Source organism: Clarias gariepinus, chromosome 3 (assembly GCF_024256425.1).
Source record: "Clarias gariepinus isolate MV-2021 ecotype Netherlands chromosome 3, CGAR_prim_01v2, whole genome shotgun sequence".
Taxonomy (NCBI): Eukaryota; Metazoa; Chordata; class Actinopteri; order Siluriformes; family Clariidae; genus Clarias; species Clarias gariepinus.
In genome coordinates, this window is record NC_071102.1 from 18,410,435 (window position 1) to 18,430,000 (window position 19,566).

General features: G+C 40.4%; 3 protein-coding genes across 6 annotated transcripts in view; 2 read left to right on the forward strand and 1 right to left on the reverse strand.

Annotated features, from left to right (window-relative positions):
• Positions 1 to 1,436: 1,436 nt before the first annotated feature.
• On the forward strand, positions 1,437 to 11,860 carry cdip1 (cell death-inducing p53 target 1). The gene is made up of 5 exons (XM_053493264.1): positions 1,437 to 1,527; positions 6,653 to 6,790; positions 8,235 to 8,348; positions 9,257 to 9,530; positions 9,642 to 11,860. The coding sequence occupies exons 2-5, from the start codon at positions 6,706 to 6,708 to the stop codon at positions 9,751 to 9,753; spliced, it is 585 nt and encodes a 194-aa protein (XP_053349239.1). The 5' UTR covers positions 1,437 to 1,527; positions 6,653 to 6,705; the 3' UTR covers positions 9,754 to 11,860.
• A 464-nt stretch (positions 11,861 to 12,324) lies between these two features.
• On the reverse strand, positions 12,325 to 14,386 carry polr3k (polymerase (RNA) III (DNA directed) polypeptide K). Its single transcript, XM_053493272.1, has 3 exons — positions 14,198 to 14,386; positions 14,037 to 14,124; positions 12,325 to 12,849 (listed from the first exon to the last, which is right to left on the reverse strand). The coding sequence occupies exons 1-3, from the start codon at positions 14,306 to 14,308 to the stop codon at positions 12,722 to 12,724; spliced, it is 327 nt and encodes a 108-aa protein (XP_053349247.1). The 5' UTR covers positions 14,309 to 14,386; the 3' UTR covers positions 12,325 to 12,721.
• Positions 14,387 to 14,486: 100 nt separating this feature from the next.
• Positions 14,487 to 19,566, forward strand: part of snrnp25 (small nuclear ribonucleoprotein 25) — an 18,350-nt gene continuing 13,270 nt past the window's right edge. The window contains exons 1-6 of one of the 4 annotated variants that reach the window (XM_053493271.1): positions 14,487 to 14,849; positions 14,983 to 15,193; positions 15,368 to 15,458; positions 17,992 to 18,097; positions 18,200 to 18,274; positions 18,412 to 18,459. In XM_053493271.1, the coding sequence (XP_053349246.1) occupies positions 15,050 to 15,193; positions 15,368 to 15,458; positions 17,992 to 18,097; positions 18,200 to 18,274; positions 18,412 to 18,459 (464 nt within the window). In that variant the 5' untranslated portion in view covers positions 14,487 to 14,849; positions 14,983 to 15,049. Of the gene's footprint in view, positions 15,194 to 15,367; positions 15,459 to 17,991; positions 18,098 to 18,199; positions 18,275 to 18,411; positions 18,460 to 18,663 lie in introns of those variants that run through there. The other 3 variants (XM_053493268.1, XM_053493270.1, XM_053493269.1) reach the window with 3 other exon arrangements.

Below are 19,566 nucleotides of genomic sequence, written 5' to 3' on the forward strand. Positions count from 1 at the left end.
TATTGATCTAATTTGGTGATGTACTTTTCTATAACTGCTCTTTTTTTTCCCCCAACTTCCAGCCCTCAACCTTGAGAGTGTACCGTACGAAGGTTGCAGAGAAGCACACATAATTACATCCAGCACACTTGTTCCAGATTTGCTGTTATAATGACCTCTACATTCTACTCTGCAAGGCAGCGTGGCGATGTAGTGCTTAGCACTGTCGCCTTGCACCTTCAGGTCAAGGGTTTGATTTGCGCCTTGTGGGTTTCCTCCCACAGTCCAAAGACATGCAGGTTAGGCTAATTGGAATAGCTGATGCGAAGGCTGTATACTAGATGTTGCAGTGTGTGTGTGCGTGTGCGTGTGTGTGTGTGTGTGCGTGTGTGTGTATTCATTCACACACTCTACAGGAGCATTAGTGAGCTCAGGCACTTCTGTCGTGATGTTGAGGAGGCACCAGTTCCAGTTCATCCCAAAGATGATTGTTCAGAGGGGGTTGAGTTCAGTCAGGGCACTGTGCAGGACACTCGAGTTCTTTCACTCCAACCCTGAAGGCGGATTGTACAGCCGTGGCCAAATGTTATGAGAATGACAAATATTAATTTTTACAAAGTCTGCTGCTTCAGTGTTTTTAGATCTTTGTGTTAGATGTTACTCTGGATTTTATTGACAATTACATCAGATTTATAAAAAGACTCAGTGTTTTTAGTGTTGATCCTTCTTTTTCAATTTGCCCTGACACGCTGTCAATCAACTTCTGGGCCACACCCTGACTGATGGCTCGGCCCATTCGTACATAATCAATGCTTGGAGTTTGTCAGAATTTATGGGGTTTTGATTGTCCCCCCACCTCTTGAGGATCGACCACAAGTTCTCAGTGGGTTTAAGGTCTCGGGAGTGTCCTGGACATGGACAAAAAAAATTCCATGTTTTGTTCTCCGAGACACTTAGTTATGATTTTAGCCTTATGGCGAGGAGCTCCATCATGCTGGAAAAAACACTGTTCATCATCAAACTGTTCTTGGATGGTTAGGAGAAGTTACTCTTGGAGGAACGGTTGTTCCGTTCTATATTCATGGCTGTGTTCTTAATCAAAATTGTGAGTAAGCCCCACTTCCCTGGCTGAGAAGCAACAACACACATGATCTCAGGTTGCTTTACTGTTGGTACGACACAGGACTGATGGTAGCTCCAGGGTGAACTGCAGAGGTCTTTAAAAAGAAGGATCAACACTGCCAATACTGACTCTTTGCATAAACAATGTTATAGTAAAAAAAAAAAACCTTTGACACTCATGAAATGTGTGTAATTATACTTAAGTAAACCAAAGTAACATCTGACACAAAGATCTGAAAACATACTTTGTGTCATTTTCACAACTATTGGCCACGGCTGTACACACACACACACACACTCACTCTCTCTCTCTCTCTTTCTATCTCGTGACGTCAGCTCCTCCATTCCCACTGAATGTTATTGGAGCAGTGCTAACGGCTAGCTCCTCATCGACTCCTCTAAACTCAGAACTCAGGTTCTCCTCAGGTAACCGAACAGCATCACTCATATTATATAAGAGTGTGATTCTATAGCATTAATATTTTGCCTGTATTTTGTGTCGGAGCGCGTGCGCACGGCTGTCACTGGCCTGAGTGTGTGTGTGTGTGTGTGTGTGTGATATAAGTGTTAGCGTTGTTTCTCAGAATCGCCTCAGCACAGCCGTTATGTATTTATTTATGTAAATGTTATGTATTTAGGTGTGCTTCACACTGAGTTTTTATGTGCTGTATCAGTGAGCTAGCCTGCAGGAGACCTTTGCGCTAGATTTTAAATCAACACTCCGTGTGTGAGGAGCCTGGAGTAGGGCTAGTGCGCGCGCGCTGTGGGGATATTTGGGACGCGGCCCGTGTGTTAGCGCTCATCCATAGCTGCTGTGAGCGTAAATGTACAGGACAGGGCTGTGTGCTAATGCTGTGGTGTAGTGTACTGTCTGACTAGCGGGCTGTGTGCAATAGTGGGCGTGGATTGTGGGATATACTCGCTGGATGTGTGCGGTAGTGGGCGTCGCTTGTTAGTTAAGCTAGCTGCCTGTTTTCCTGGCTAACACCTCTATTCCTCTCCAGCTGTGAGGGTGGGCCTGCGTGGGCCTGTGTGGGCCTCTGTCTTCTCAAACGCTTTAGCCTAATAAATAAATAAATAAATAAAAGGGAGAGTTTGTCTGTACATTGGTCAGAATTGGTCATAAATTTCAAAGTTAACTATGAAAACAGAACCTTCAGAGATAAATAGACAGATCAGTTTATGTTTATTCTTCCTGCAGGAAGTTTAAAACCAGTTTGTCTCATATGTTATGAAACCGTGGCACTAATAACATACATTAATTATTAATTAATTACAGAGCCACTATAAGATAAAACACGGGTCATTAAAGCAAACATGCATGCGGGCGTGTAAAATACCCGAACCGGGAGTCCGGTTTTATGCGCTAAAATGTTGAGTAAAAGTGATGTTATGAACAGTTATGTGTGGGATTTAATAATCTACTTTAAAATAATCTACTAATGCGCTACTGTATTAATGTAAACAAACACCTGCACCAATAGATATTAATTAGAAAAGATAAAGTGAATATTTTTACTGGGATTAGTTCATATTTTCATTTTGGCTGAAATAACAGCGCTGAAGTGGTATAAGTGAATTTTAACACGCTGGAGTCGTTTTAAGACAAAACTTTATCTTTATCCCATCTACTTTTTCCCTTTCTCATCTGTGATTCACTCTCTGATTACCGAACAGGGAGTGTATTTGTCTGACCAACAAAGAAGGACAACTTAGTGTAAATAAGGCGTAAGATACTCAACCTTACAGAATGTGATTTCTTTGTATTAATAAGTTAGACGAAGAGTTATGCTGTACAGAAAGACAGACAGACAGACATGTACGTGGGCTTCAACCTGTAATAATAATAATAATAATAATAATAATAAAAATCACTGATTACATTAAAGCTGTTAACTATTTGTACAAACACTTACACCTGTAGTCTCAATTTTAGTCTAAATGTTGGCACTACTGCTGTCTAATCACATATTTGCACAAACAATCCTACTCAGGGTTGTCATCTCTGTCAAAGCAACAAGAATGAGATTTTATTATTTGACTTCATACTAAAATCCTTCTGACAGTGAAGTGTTCAGAGCGAATAGACGAATCAGACATTGTCCGAGTAAATATTACGCAATAGGACAAAAAGTCAGGGCCGTGAGTTTGTCTTAGGGTCAGAAACACATCTGTCTGTTTACTAACACGTTACAGATTTGGAAACACTTCACTTTACAAAATTAGAAAGCACAAATGATGTGTGTAGCCCTGTCAACAGATATATCCAGAGAAATAAATGTCCAAACTAATACCTTTTCTCTTTAATAACCGCTGGCCCAGATAAGGAATGGGAGTGTAGTCCGTATATTAGTCATAATAATGGCAATGCGTGCAGTTTATTATAAAACTACGACGCCTGTGTACTTCTTGCATGTCTGTGTATCGTTCTTGTCTCTGTATGACTGATACAGGACGTCCCACTCCTGATTAATGTCTCAGTGTTCTGGGAAGGCTTTACACTAGATGTTGGGGCATGGCTCTGTGGATCTGTGTTCACTTGTACACCAAAAACAGTATGTTAACCATTTAAATCTGAATCTAAAATGATTTGCACAGCTGTTTTGTACTCTCTGATATTGACAGACAACACCTGGAAGCCCCGCCCATGACTTTTTTTTTCCCCTCTCACAGTAGATAAAGTAGTTTAGCTGGTTATACTTGGCCACACCTCTTGTGCTGAGAGGTGATTTATAGACACACGGTGCTCCTCCAGTGTGTATAAACACAAATCCCAGCAGTCATGAATGCATCTAGAGTGGGAAGTTCAAAAAATACACACGATGTACGTATTCTGGCAATTTTATACCTTTTATACCTCAGAGTTTATCATTAGTTTCTGTACAGTCTGTAAATCCTGCATAATTGATACCCTTTAATTTAAATCCAGTTTTATTTATCAGAAATATTTACTTTTATTGGAAAATTCTCCCCTCTGGTGCAGTTTATCTCATCGTATTAAATTCTTTCCTTTCAGGTAACTTGCAGTTGTTTTAACGTGTCACTGTGTGTTATACTGCGTATGCTTGTGTACAGTACGTGACATAACATTTGAATGTAAGCATCAGGGGGTGGAGAAACTTTTGGAAATACAGTGCTTTCTTTTTTTTCCATTGGAAATTTTATCTAGTTTTATGTAAACGACTCTGTTGTATGTAGGAGAAAGTTTTTCCTTCTCCTAAACATCTGTGTAAACATGAAGCTGCGCTCTGGTCACCTCCTGATCATTCAGCTTTAAAGTGGTTGTTGTACAGATTAATGTTGTACCGACAGCGGACGGTTCGAATGCTGCTGCTGTCATTCACTTTACCTAAGAGACTTAACCTTCACATTACTCCTGTTCCAGTGTATTTTTGACAGCATTATATTTATCATTATTATTATTATTATTATTTTGTAAATGTTGTTTGTTTAAACTGTTGGTGCTTTATTAATTTGTCCTGCATAATTAATTTGTTGTGATTGTGTTTAAACTAGTTTGTTTAAACAACACGTCAGCTGAAGAAACTGTGCCTTTGATCATTAATTATCGATTACTGATTAAATATGGATCATGTGAAATTTACATCCCTCGTCTCAGGAGTCGCATTCTTGCTGCGTCTCAGTAATGTGATAAGCTGCAGTGTTTTTTTTTTTTTTTTTTATTTATTCCTTCGTCACTAGTCATTATACTTTAGAGTCGTCCATCTGTTCGGCCGTCTGTCCATCTTTTCAGGAATCACATTAACATGATTCTGTTTTGAGAATAATAGATCTTTTGGATATATAAATCGATAGATAGATACTTTATTGATCCTGAAGGAAATTCCAGCGTTGTGTTTAAACGTTTGAAGGATTTTCTGGGTAACCAGAAGATGGACTGATTAGATTTCAGACTGTATCGATCTCGACAATATTGTTGGGGTCAAAACCAAGTTAGGTCGAAGACTACAGCCAGTAGGGAGGGGATTAACCAGGGATCACCTGATACAGCATCACCACGATGTCCAGCTGCTAATGCGATTTGAATTGCGATTCTGTAAATATCACATTTTATAAATATCCTGGTTCGATACAATTCTAAACACATTTAACTTGTAATTTGCTGTTGGGAACGTGTTAATAGTTTAGAGAGCACCACCTGTAGGATCACTGAGGAACAACAATATTTTACCACCACAGATGGACCTGTGTGTTAGACCTGGATTGTGGGCACGAATTAAAGTTCTTAAAAAAAAAAATCTGGAAATTTCAGTCCTCAGAAGTTTTCCTTTTGTTTTGCTAAACATCATGCTTAAAGGTCCCAAATTTTCCTTTGTTTTTTTTTCAGATAAAGCATTCTTTTTATTCATAAGCATTTCTGCTGAGCCATGCCCCCTAGAGAACACGTCAGGGGGGAGGGGCTCTTCTAATGGTCTAGGGGCAAATCTAATTGTCTTGTTTAAAAATAGAGAAAGGAGAGAATTTGATTGTCTAAACATGACTAAAAATCACTACCAATTTTTAATACCTGTTTATCATGTCTGCATAATTATGTAAAAAATCATTCAGTATTTCCATATATAACTCATAATATATGCATGACTGTAAAGAAAGAAATATAGTACAAGACAGACCAGTTTTCAGATGGAAACAAAACTCCTAATGTAATTTACACTCCTGGGATTTGCATAAAAACATAAAGGAGCGAGTGTGACAGAGTTACAAGAAGAACTGATATTCTCCAGCAAAAAAACAGCTGTTTTACTTATAGCACTGTGCGAAAGTCTTGGGCACAAAAAAATATAGCATGAGCAAAAGATGCTTTTGAAAAGATTTCTGCATAAAAGAAACTTCTATAAAGAGCAAAAAAAAAAAAAACTGTCAATATTTGGAGTGAAAACCCATTGTTTTAGACACAGATGTATGGAAATACTGAATGATTTTGTACATAATAATGCAGACATGATAAACATGTATAACAAAATTCATACAGCATGTAATATGGTGCCTAAGACTTTTGCACACTCCTGTAGTTTTGAAGTTAATTCTAGGGGGGGGGGGGAGTTTGAGATTGCTCGTGTTTTTAGGGAGTAGGAGGAGACACACACACACACCAGTTCAATCATGCAGATAGAGCTTTTGTCCCGCCCACTAATAATGTCGTGTTCGTGTCCCTCGCCCACTCTGACTTATTTTCAGTTTGATTCATGAACGTACAGTTGAATTTTCCATTAAAGGAAAAAAAAGTGTATGATGTCAGTTATAGTTTTTAGAAATAAAGAAAATCGGTAAATCTTAAAAACCTAAAGTATCGGAAATAAGAAAGAGAACTGCAGTCGGAGGGTCTGGAGGGTTTGCACCAAACGTTTGCTCTGTACAGAATCAGAAGTGTGATTTTTACCTGTTAAATAAAATACACAGCAGCACTCAGTAAGGGGAGAGTTAAATTAATTTTTATGGAAATTGGCGACTCATTTTTGGCTCATTATTAACGTCCTCGGCGCGTCTGGAGCTTCACACTGAGTCGAATGTCCTGTTTGTGATTCCACAGCGTGTGCTGGTGAACCGCGCCCGCTCCTGAGTCCCGTCCTGAAGAACAGCAGCATGTCCAGTGACCCTCCTCCGCCGTACCCCGGGGGCCCCAGCGCCCCTCTCATAGAGGAGAAGAACGGACAGCCTCCGCTCTCTGGTATCACTCTACACTTTCTCATCTTCATATGCACATTATAATCCGTCTAATAATCCGCTCCTCTGGATTAAACAGATTACTAGAACTTTCCCTTGATACACTGACAGCAGACTCAGAATCTTCATCCCTAATTCATTTAGAAATACATTTCTAACTTGCTTAGTATTAAATATTTTAAACATTTAAAACATTATTATGTGTAATTGAATAGTATTATTCACGTGTATGTATTTAGTCTTTTGTATATTCATTTATTTATTTATTAGTATTCATTTTTTATTTCTAATCTTATATAATAAACAGTATAATATAATAAACAATAAGGAACATAACGGGACATTTTATAAAATCATCATCATTAGTGCTGCACACTTTGTAATCATAAAAATCACATGCTGATTATTTTGACACATACAGTACCTTGCAAAAGTATTCACACCCTTGAACTTTTCCACGTTGTCATGTTAGAAACACAAACGTAAATGTGTTTTATTGGTATTTTATGTGACAGGAAAACAGTGGCACCAAATTGTGAAATGGAAGGAAAATGATAAAAGTCTAGTGTGCATTTGTATTCAGCCCCCTTTATTCTGAATCCTTTTGCACAGCGCTGTATGATCACGATAATGATTTAAACTGCGATATGTAACGATTAAACAAACCATTTAGTGTTCAAATTTTTTTTACAAACGATCACATTAAGAACATGCTCACCGGTATTTAACACCTCACTCTTCTTTAATTATTATTTAAAAGTAGACAAGTTCTTAAAAGATTGATAAAAATGACATAAATTGCTGTCTAAGCATATCAGTTCAGAGGTGGGAGATAATTGTATGTTTACTTTCTTACTTAAGTACATATTTTATGGATATGTACTTTACTTGAGTAGTTTTATTAGAAGATATTTTGACTTTAACTCCCTTAAGTATTACAGCAGATACCTGATTAGTATTAAACTGAAGTTGTTTGTGATCAGATGATTTTATGCTGTTAATTGTGCATTAGTTATAATTAGTTTAATAACTCGTTAAAGATATTCACATTATGTGTTGTAAGTCTTTGTTGTGTTTCATGTTTTTCTATCTCTGTAGGATCCCTAATGAATGAGTTGGACAGTTAACTAGTGTTTAAACCTCTGCTTAGTTAATGATGGAGTCTGAAAGTCAGAGACACACCAGTAGACATTATGTCATGTGACAAAATAACTAAAACCCTCCAGCACTGTAAAGGAGAGATTGCGACTTTTGTCCAGCTGTCAGTCATTCTGGAATTATATGTCAATTTCATGTCTTGTGTCAAATTTCATGTCTTCATGTCTTTGTGTGTCAAAAAGTGTTTTGATCTCACTCACATTCATTTCTTAAATATTGGAATCACTGATTATATATTTTAATAATCATCTGATTTAAACCGTACGCCATGTATCTGCTGTGCGCTGCAGGCTCGGCCCCGGTAACGAGCGGGCCCCCACACGGACACCCGCTGCCTCCGGAGTACGGCCCTCCGCCCTACGAGGCCACCATGCAGCCGGGCTTCGTGCCCCCACACGTGCCAGGTAAGAGTCCAGTGGCCATGCCACGCCCGTCCAGTAAGCTTCTTGAACAACATCCATTAATGATGAAACTAAGAGTAATGCGCTGTACACACACACACACACACTAGCTTAATGCTCTTTGACGACAACATCTACACAGTGCAAAACCTCCATTATGTGGCAGTGTTTTAGTCTTAACTCGCGCTAGAATCAGGGAAAAGACTCTTTGGGGGGGGGGGTGTTACGGGGTTTCAAGGGTGGTCAAGGGTGCAGGAACTGAAAACAAAATGAGAAAGCAGAAAACTAAATAACAAATTAAAAAACTAAATAACAAAAACAAAATAAGAAAATAAAAAATAAAATAACAAATAAAATAAACCAGCGACAATTCAGTCAAACTGGAAAAGGTAGGTATAGTTTGTGAATACAATTTTTATTGCTGATTAGACAAGACGTCTGTCACTCAAGACATACCCGAAGTAAATGTCCATGAGGCTGCAGTACTTCCTGTATATGATGGATGTTTCATCCAATCAGCGGCATGAAATTTTTCATTCGCAAACCACACCCACCTTTCTCCTTTTTAAAATAATTTTCTGTTTTGTTATTTTGTTTTCCGCTTCTCTTAGCTTAAAACACGTCATATTTGTGCGAGCGCTTCATTCATTTCAAACAACAGATGTGATTTTACAGAAATCGAATTTGTGCGTTCAGACAGAACTAAACAAAATCTGATTGGTGTCACATTAGGGTTAAAGAAGTTTCGAGTAGAATTGAGTCACCTCGACCTTTGATGAAGCTGGTTCCAGTCGTTGTTGTTCATTAGTCCGGTGTTATTAGGATTGATAATATGAGCTCTATCTTTACTTCTGTCGGAATTTAAATGAGTATCGAACCTCACCGTTCTTTTCCTCACCTGTGTTTTGCAGCAGGTTACCACCCTCCCCCCGGACACTTCCCCCACCCCATGGCGGGGCAGTACGTGCCCGGGCCGAGTCACTGCGGGCCGGCTGTGGGTCACACGGCCACTGTGATCGGCCCGCTGGGCGCCGCCACCACGGTCACGGTGCTGCAGGGCGAGATGTTCCAGTCGGCGCCGGTGCAGACGGTCTGCCCACACTGCCAGCAGGCCATCATCACGCGCATCAGCCACGATGTGGGCCTCATGAACACGCTCTTCTGTCTCTTCTGCTTCTTCGTGGGGTGAGTGTAGGACCTGGTCTCTCTTCAGAGGGTGTCAGGGCAAATATTTATGCGTCTGTAATTGCCGTCCCTCATGCCGCACACGTGAACGTCACATCTCTTGTGTTCCAGCTGTGATCTCGGCTGCTGCTTGATCCCGTGTCTGATCGACGACCTTAAGGACGTGACGCACACCTGCCCCAACTGCAAGGGCTACATCTACAAATACAAGCGCATATGCTAACAGCGCTTCCTAGCGCTCAGCCTGGATGTACTCACGGCTCCGTCCCATGCAAATTTGTGCATTTTTTTTTCCTGCTTTTCATTCCCCAGCTTTCTTTGTTTGTTTCTTTGTTTGTTTTTCCTGTTTATCCACTAACGGCTGTAAATAACTATTTAAAAGAGGTAGATTTAGTCCTAGCGCAAGATTCATTTAAATTAGAGCTAAGAAGAAGGGATGATGCGGGAATAGAAACGTTTCTTAACAATACTGTGAGGATTTTATTTGAAGTCACATGATGTAAATGAAGTCCATTTTAGGGTCGATATGATTTTATTTTTTTTAGTCATGTTTATTTAATTCCGTTAAGTTATAACATGATTGTATAGGTAATTATTCTAACAAGCTAATATGAAAGATTTTTCATGTCTGTGAAAAAACAAAACAAAAACAACAGCAGCCAAGGACTAGCATCTGCATTGCGCGGGTGGTTACTGGTTACTAGTTACGGTACGCGAACACTAACATGTTTATACTCTCACACTCGAGGCATTTTTTTCTAACCAGATAGTTTGCGTTCGCGCGGTCCATCATTCAGGCTCGTGTAGACCTGACACACTGTCAGAAACCGTGATGCAGCTACACACACACACACACACAACCACACACAATCAGCGCTCCTGTATGATATTATGAAATTATTGTATGAAGAAGAAACATTCGACAGCTTTTGCACTTTATTTTAACGTTTATTCTGTCTGTTGTTCTGGACTGTGAATGTTATCACGGACACTTTACCGCGCCTTCTAGCGCTCGTGTGCTTTTAGTCAACCTTAAAGGCAATTCAGAGACACACACACACTCATCCTGTCAATCACAGGTTTTTCTGATTCTTTAGATGATTTATTCTGATACAATCATTAGCTGAGTGAGAAAGAGGGGGAGGAGCCCGTTAAGCTCCAGGTCGTTAGTTCCGTTAGTTTGTCATGAGTTAATTAAAGCAGATAATTTATTCATCATCCACAAGATTACACCGTTCCGTTTCTTGTTTCGGTGCGCACCGTTTATTCTGCAGGTGTTTTAGAAGTTCGTCTGTGTCACTAGTGATGGGTCGTTCATGAACGATTCGTTTTTTTTGAGTGAGACTTTAACGTGACACAGAAGAACGAGTATCTCACAGAGTGATTCGTTAATTTTCTACTGGGCGCGCAAGCGCAAAGCATCGCAAAACCTCATAGTTTATGTACAGGAAACAGAAATGAGTAGTTACCTCTGAGTCTTTTGGTCCAAATCATTCATTCTTTTGTCACGTGAATGTTCTTCTCGATGATTCTTCTACTCAGAATCGTTTGTTCTTTTGTCATGTGACTCCCACAGACGCTATGCAGTGCAATAGATTCAAAAGAACGAACGACTCGGACCAGAAGATAAGATGGTGAGCTGCTCATTCTGTTTATTATAATGTGTCCGTAGCTGCATTGTAATATTTTCATTACTGGAACTATAGACAAAATTTGTGTATGTAGACTTATTGGGGGTCTTTTTATTGAAAATGTAACATTTTATTTCTAAATGATTTTAAAAAAAGCTTTGAATGATATTCAAAGAACCGAGTCACTTAAATGATCCAAAATGTCCCATCAGTCGTACTCACCGTCATGTTTCGCTGCTTTCGTGCCCCGTCCATAAACCTGTGCTACTGCTCCAAGTGACTTGTGGGTTCACGTTGAGTACAGAGAGTTTTTTTTGTTTTACATTACACATTTGATTCAATTTGTACAGTTTATTTAACAGATAACTAGCGGACTCGCGGATAATGCTAAGAATTTGCTACCGACATTAAAGAGAAGGGATTCATTATTCTGACAACTGTTAGAACATGTCATAAAGTGCTACCAGTGTGTCAGGATACGCTACCTTCGATAAATGTTTTTTAGCATTTAGAACTGATCGTACGATATATATAAATTGTACGTTTCTGCTCCAGGTAGCAGATCCTGTCAGGGTCGGACGAAATGATAGAACACCGGCATCGTTCATGCATCTTTTTATTTTTTTTTCCTTTCTGCACCTACGGTTCTCTTTTAATGCAAGACAAACGTGCACCGGGTGTTTAAAGCTTTTTTATTTTGTCTCACAGACATCACGACAGGACCGAGTTTGTTTTTGGTCCTCGTTCTGATTCATCACCGTTCAATCTGTTTCATCCGCAAGGGCATAAACATCAGCACGATCACGAAGCGCAGCGACACGGCCGGACTTGAAAGCTCCTGTAGATGCATGCTTCTCCGGACTAGAGCCGACTCCCTTTAAACGGCACTTTTCTTTTCGACCTCGTAGGCCTGCGACGCTTCGCAAAAAATATTATTAAAAAAATTAAAGAAAAAAAAGGCTTCTCGCTGTGAAAGACCGAATACGTGTCGAGCTTGTGTTCCTGGATCTTTAGATCGACATGACGAGTAGTTTGTGGTGTAGTGCTGAATCTTCTGATCTGGAAATTGTCATGTGAAGAACTAACTGACTGTGTATAATTATTATTCTGAGAATAATAATAATAATAAATAATAAAAAAATAATCAGATCTTCTCGGAGTGCTCATGTGTGATGTTTTATTAAATTAAGCAGGTACATCAGTTCAGTCAGGTTTGATCATCTTAACTGTGGAAAAGAAGAAGTTTAAAAAGTGTGTGATAGTAATGAAAGAAGAATAGACAAGCTTGATAATGTAGAGTTATAAATAATAACTTCAACAAATTATAAATATATTCCAGTTTCTTGTCCTAATCCTCAGCACAGCAGCCTTCACACTTCGGTACATTTGCATTCAGCTGTGTGTGTGTTCAGAAAAGCCCCAGCCCTGTCCAGTAATTCTTGATGTCCGTGTGTTCCTCTTACTCCAATACACACCCACTTCAACTAATGAGCTGATCAGTTCAAATCAGAAGCAGGACACACACACACAAAGGAAAGTGAAGCACACATGCACTCGCTCTCAGTCTCTCCAGCGATGTCCACACTGCAGGCTGCAGCACTTGTAGAACGTCGTCATGGGTTCGTCAGCAGATCTGGTCTGGATCTGCATGAAAAAAGCCCTCGGGTGCTCACACTTCGGACAGGGCTCTGGGAAAGGAAAGACAAATGTGTTCTTGAGCTGCTTCAGATTAAACAAACTCATACAGATAATTAGGTCACTAAATACACTATGACCAAAAGTTTGTGGACTCCCCACTGCCAATCATCTTGTTCCAAAACCCACGTGGAACTTCTCCTCCTGTATTTGTGGTCATAATGCGCTCCACTCTGTGAAGGCTGTACACTAGATGTTGGAGTATGTGTGTATTTGATGTGGAAGCGCTGGTTTATCGCAGAGTCGATGGTTCAGTGGGGGTGAGTTCAGTCCGGACTCTGTTACACTCCAACACTCTTAACACTTAACCTCTCATGGGGTTTACTTTGTGGATCTCTCAGGGGTGTCTTCACGCTGGGTAAGGGGTATTGGAAGAGGCCCAAACAGTTGTACACAAAGTCTTGCCCTAATAGTATATTTATAACCCCAACTTTATATTTATAGTATGTACTTTGGTCAGAACTTGCTCTTTGAATTATATCTTTATGTTACGTACACTGGAGGACACCATAAGTGAAATCTAAATGTAGAGTAAAAGTGATGTTACGAACAGTTATGTGTGGGATTTAATAATCTACTTTAAAATAATCTACTTATGTGCTACTGTCTTAATGTAAACAAACACCTGCACCAATAGATATTAATTAGAAAAGATAAAGTGAATATTTTCACTGGGATTATTTCATATTTTCACTTTGGCTGAAATAACAGCGCTGAAGTGGTATAAGTGAATTTAAACACGCTGGAGTGGTTTTAAGACAAAACTTCATCTTTATCCGATCTACTTTTTCCATTTCTCATCTGTGATTCACTCTCCGATTACCGAACAGGGAGTGTATTTGTCTGACCACCAAAGAAGGAGAACTTAGTGTAAACAAGGCGTAAGATACTCAACCTTACAGAATGTGATTTTTCTGTATTAACAGAAAGACACAGACATGTACGTGGGCTTCAACCTCAAATAATAATAATAATAATATCACTGATTATATTAAAGATCAGAAGATTATTATCCTCTTTAAACTTGTAACTGTTTCTACAAACTCTTTAACCATCAATGATGCGTATGTTAACGTATGTGTGTGTGTGTGTGTGTGTGTATATATATATATATATATATATATATATATAGAGAGAGAGAGAGAGAGAGAGAACCTATATGTTAGATGATGTAACACACCTGCAGTAGAGTCCACATTCTCCCAGGCAGCTGAGCCTCCCAGTACATCATCCACCTCTTTCAGTTTAGGATACTTTCTGTTGTTGACCTGAACAGATTACAAGCTTTACATAGAACAGCCACAGTCTCTCTGTGTGTGTGTGTGTGTGTCAGTCACTTACCTTCCGCGTAATGTTGTGAACATAAGGGCATGTGTTACACGCGAATCTGAAACATCTCTGTCCCTCTTCTACGACCAGCACGTTTCCACATGTCGGACAAAACAGCAGCATTTTGTTCTGCCTTTGAAACACAAACACACCAGAAGTTATTACGACACAGTGTAGAATTGTGTGCACCGATCTTTTGCGTTCGACCAGAAACAAAAGAACTGGATAATAGTTAACAACATGGAAATAAAAAGTATTACGTTTATCACCACATAAATAAATCAAAGGGTAATTTAATAATTTAATGCCCGCTAAACTGTTTCCATTGTTTTTTTATTTATTGATTGGCGGACCCTTTATTCAGTTCTCTATCGGCGCTTTAAAGAGGGAACACCCGACACAAATCGAAAATAATTAACCGGTATGTTTATTAAGAGATCGGGTTAGTGTTTTTAAACTGATATATGACATGCTGGCTTTGCATATTGTAACATAAAACGTAAACAAAAAAATGAAGTGTTCTATTATCTGTGTAATGTAAATGTTTGATTTGGTCTTGTTATTTCTTTACATTTTAGCTAATCACAAACCGGAAGTAGGTCCGGAGTCCTATGCGTTCCCCAGCACACGTGACTCACACTCAAAAGGTCCGCTAGTGCAAACAGTAAGTGTTTATTTCTCAGATATGTTCCACACTAAATCTGATTAAAAACAGTATTTTATACCGGTTCCGTTTCCTGCGCGTTTCGTTGTGCGGAGCCTATTTAGTTTTGGGATTACTCGGTGTGTAAAATGAGCAGTGAGATAAAGGCGGAGGAGACGCTGCCTGACGCTGAGCGCGAGCCTGACGCTGAGGAGAGGAACATGGCGGAGGGGGGAACAGGATTCCCGGGGGAACAGGATGAGGAAGATGAGGAGGCACTGCCACACTCTGAGTTTCTGGACATTTGTGAGGAGGGACTGGCTCTGATAGTGCAGGACCCGCTGCTGTGTGACCTGCCCATCCAGGTGTGTGTGTGTGTGTGTGAGAGAGAGAGAGAGAGAGAGAGAAAGAGAAACTCACACACAGGCTCTACAACAAACCTCTTATAAGTGTATAAACACTAATTATAAATCTTAAAATTAGGTTTACATTTTCATTTTAGTCTTACTCTCTGTCTCATTCTCTGTCTGTCCCCCCAGGTCACACTGGAGGAGGTAAATTCTCAGGTCGCTCTGGAGTACGGACAGGCCATGACCGTGCGTGTGTGTAAAGCTGATGGAGAGGTCATGCGTGAGTTCACCTGTTTTTTCCTTTTGCATCCTCTACAGGACTTCTTTGCAAACGCACACACACAGATGTCTCTCTTTCTTCAGTATAAACTCATCTTGCGTTATCTATTAATTAAAAGAATCTTTGTGCTCTTTCCTTTTCTGGTACACTATGGACATTACACGCCCCCTCACGCCCCCTCTCACGCCCTCTCATGCCCTCTCATGACCCCTTACGCCCCCTCACGCCCCCTCATGCCCCTTTACACCTTCCTCACGCGCCCCCAGATGCTATATTATCTGTGTTGTATATAAATGTTTGATTTGGTCTAGTTGATTTAGTTACATTTTAGCTAAACACAAGCTAGAAGTAGATCTGAAGTCCTATCCATTCCCCAGCACACGTGACCCACGTTCAAAAGTTCTGCTAGAGCAACTCATAGGTGTTTATTTCTCAGATATTTACCCGTAATTAATAACCCTGTAAGTGTTTATTTCTACGCGCTCCCTTGTGGACACATTAAGTCGTCTTGGATCTGGGGAGCGTTGAGACCACTGCATGGTGCTGGAGCCACCAATCCAAGACCCAGGAAAGTGTTGATCCAACTCTTCCTCATGTGTGCAGACCCATTAAGTGCAATAAAAAAAGTCTTATAGAGAATGCATGTCTGGTCTTCAGATGATATACTTCCAGTAAGGTTCAGGTCCAGAGACATACACATATATACGTACGTACTCACACACATATACGTACGTACTCACACACATATATACGTACGTACTCACACACATACAGTGGTGTGAAAAACTATTTGCCCCCTTTCTGATTTCTTATTCTTTTGCATGTTTGTCACACAAAATGTTTCTGATCATCAAACACATTTAACTATTAGTCAAAGATAACACAAGTAAACACAAAATGCAGTTTTTAAATGATGGTTTTTATTATTTAGGGAGAAAAAAAATCCAAACTTACATGGCCCTGTGTGAAAAAGTAATTGCCCCCTGAACCTAATAACTGATTGGGCCACCCTTAGCAGCAATAACTGCAATCAAGTGTTTGCGATAACTTGCAACGAGTCTTTTATAGAGCTCTGGAGGAATTTTGGCTCACTCATCTTTGCAGAATTGTTGTAATTCAGCTTTATTTGAGAGTTTTCTAGCATGAACCGCCTTTTTAAGGTCATGCCACAACATCTCAATAGGATTCAGGTCAGGACTTTGACTGGGCCACTCCAAAGTCTTCATTTTGTTTTTCTTCAGCCATTCAGAGGTGGATTTGCTGGTGTGTTTTGGGTCATTGTCCTGCTGCAGCACCCAAGATCGCTTCAGCTTGAGTTGACGAACAGATGGCCGGACATTCTCCTTCAGGATTTTTTGGTAGACAGTAGAATTCATGGTTCCATCTATCACAGCAAGCCTTCCAGGTCCTGAAGCAGCAAAACAACCCCAGACCATCACACTACCACCCCCATATTTTACTGTTGGTATGGTGTTCTTTTTCTGAAATGCTGTGTTACTTTTACGCCAGATGTAACGGGACACGCACCTTCCAAAAAGTTCAACTTTTGTCTCGTCGGTCCACAAGGTATTTTCCCAAAAGTCTTGGCAATCATTGAGATGTTTTTTAGCAAAATTGAGACGAGCCTTGATGTTCTTTTTGCTTAAGTGGTTTGCGCCTTGGAAATCTGCCATGCAGGCCGTTTTTGCCCAGTCTCTTTCTTTTGGTGGAGTCGTGAACACTGACCTTAATTGAGGCAAGTGAGGCCTGCAGTTCTTTAGATGTTGTCCTGGGGTCTTTTGTGGCCTCTCGGATGCGTTGTCTCTGCGCTCTTGGGGTAATTTTGGTCGGCTGGCCACTCCTGGGAAGGTTCACCACTGTTCCATGTTTTTGCCATTTGTGGATGATGGCTCTCACTGTGGTTCGCTGGAGTCCCAAGGCTTTGGAAATGGCTTTATAACCTTTACCAGACTGATAGATCTCAATTACTTTTGTTCTCATTTTTTTCTGAATTTCTTTGGATCTTGGCATAATGTCTAGCTTTTGAGGTGCTTTTGGTCTACTTCTCTGTGTCAGGTAGCTCCTATTTAAGTGATTTTTTGATTGAAACAGGTGTGGCAGTAATCAGGCCTGGGGGTGACTACAGAAATTGAACTTTTAACTGTGATAAACCACAGTTAAGTTATTTTTTAACAAGGGGGGGCAATTACTTTTTCACACAGGGCCATGTAGATTTGGAGATTTTTTTCTCCCTTAATAACATAATCTTCATTTAAAAAATGCATTTTGTGTTCAATTATGTTATCTTTGACTAATAGTTAACGGTTTTTGATGAGCAGAAACATTTAAGTGTGACAAACATGCAAAAGAATAAGAAATCAGGAAGGGGGCAAATAGTTTTTCACACCACTGTATATACGTACGTACACACACATATATACGTACACATTATATAGATTTGATTTTGCATACACCATGTGATGTCCAGTGGGTGATGTATGTTCAGATAGTGATGTTTATTTTTACTGACTGAATTGATTTGTCTTTTCTTCAGCGATCGTGGTGGTCCAGTCTGCCACCGTGCTCGATCTGAAGAAGGGCATTCAGCGCTTCATGGAGCTGAAGCAGCAGCGTGAGGGTGGCATCAAACACATCAGCTGGTGGGTCTGTCACATCCTGACAGCAGCGAATCATTAAAAAAAATTTTTTATTGTCTTTTGTACCTGTAAGGACTGTGTTAATGTGTGAAACGACTTTTTCAGGAGGTACGTGTGGAGAACCTTCCACTTAGTCTTTAACGGGGAAAGGTTAGAAGACGACAAGAAGAAACTGAAAGAGTAAGTGCAGAGATGGGTTTTTAGACAAATGTTTCATTTACACTTTTACATCAAGTTTACTTTATTACTCGCTTATGCTACCTAGCAGTATTTACACACTGCTCTCTCATTTCATCTGATTTGTCTTTTGCTCGTGGTGAAGTCCATTTAAAAGGTGTTGGTATTCGAGCATCGCTGACTGGAATGTACGTACATGAATAAAGCCATGAGAAGAAAAATGTATTTATTTTGGGTATCCTGGACGGGTGCCATCCTCTTAATAACCTGTCCATGAAAGTTACACACCAGATTGGTGACAACACAGCCCTGGCGGAGGTCAGTACCCACCGGAGAGTTAATGCAGAGAACCCAAACAAAACTTTGGGGAGTAACCCCCTCACCTCATACTTGTACATATGCTGTACCTTCCACAAAAATTCCTGGGGGACTGATAATACGCTTTCCCCAAATCCAGAAAACACACATAGACTGGATGGCCATATTCCCAAGCCCCTCCCTAGGATTCCTGCCAGAGTAAAAATCTGGTCCCGCTTCCCACAACCCAGATGGAATCCACATTGTTTCTTCAATCTAAGGTTTAATTATCGGCCAAACCCTCCTTTCTATCACCTTAGGATACACTTTCCCAGGGAGGCTGAGTAGTAGACCACCCTCTTGTCCCCCTTTTCGAAGAGGGGTACCACCACTGCAGTCTGACACTTTTTAGGCACTGGTCCTGACTTCCACAAAATGCAAAAGAGGCGTGTCGACCAAGACAGCTCATCAACATCCAGACCATTCAACATTTTCGTAAGGATCTAGTCAGTCCCTGGGGCTTTGCCACCATCGAGTTGTTTGACCATCTCAGTCACCTCCTCAGTCGAGGTCAACTGTGTCCCATCCCTTCTGTACACAGCTTGGATGATTTCCCATTTTTCCATTCTAAGGTGCCAGGTGGTTTTCTAGAAGCACTTTGGAACAGAGTGAAAGTCCTTCTTCATGGCTTGGAGCTCCTCCCACGCTCGCTGCTTTGCCTGTTCTACTGCCATCCTTTGAGCCTGCCGGTACCTTGTGACTGCCATTCCTAAATGTCTTTTTTTTTTTCTTCCCAGCTTTGAACATTGACCACTCTAATTCAATGCCCCCAGTTTCCACAGGGATGCCAGAGAAGCTCAGCAGAAGGTGGGAGTCGAAGGCTCCCTAGATGTTCCTAATTCACCTGAACTACTTGTTTAGGCTTACCTGGTCTGTCCGGGCGCCTCCCCTGACACCTAACCCATCTCAACACCAGATGATGATCAGTTGACATCTCC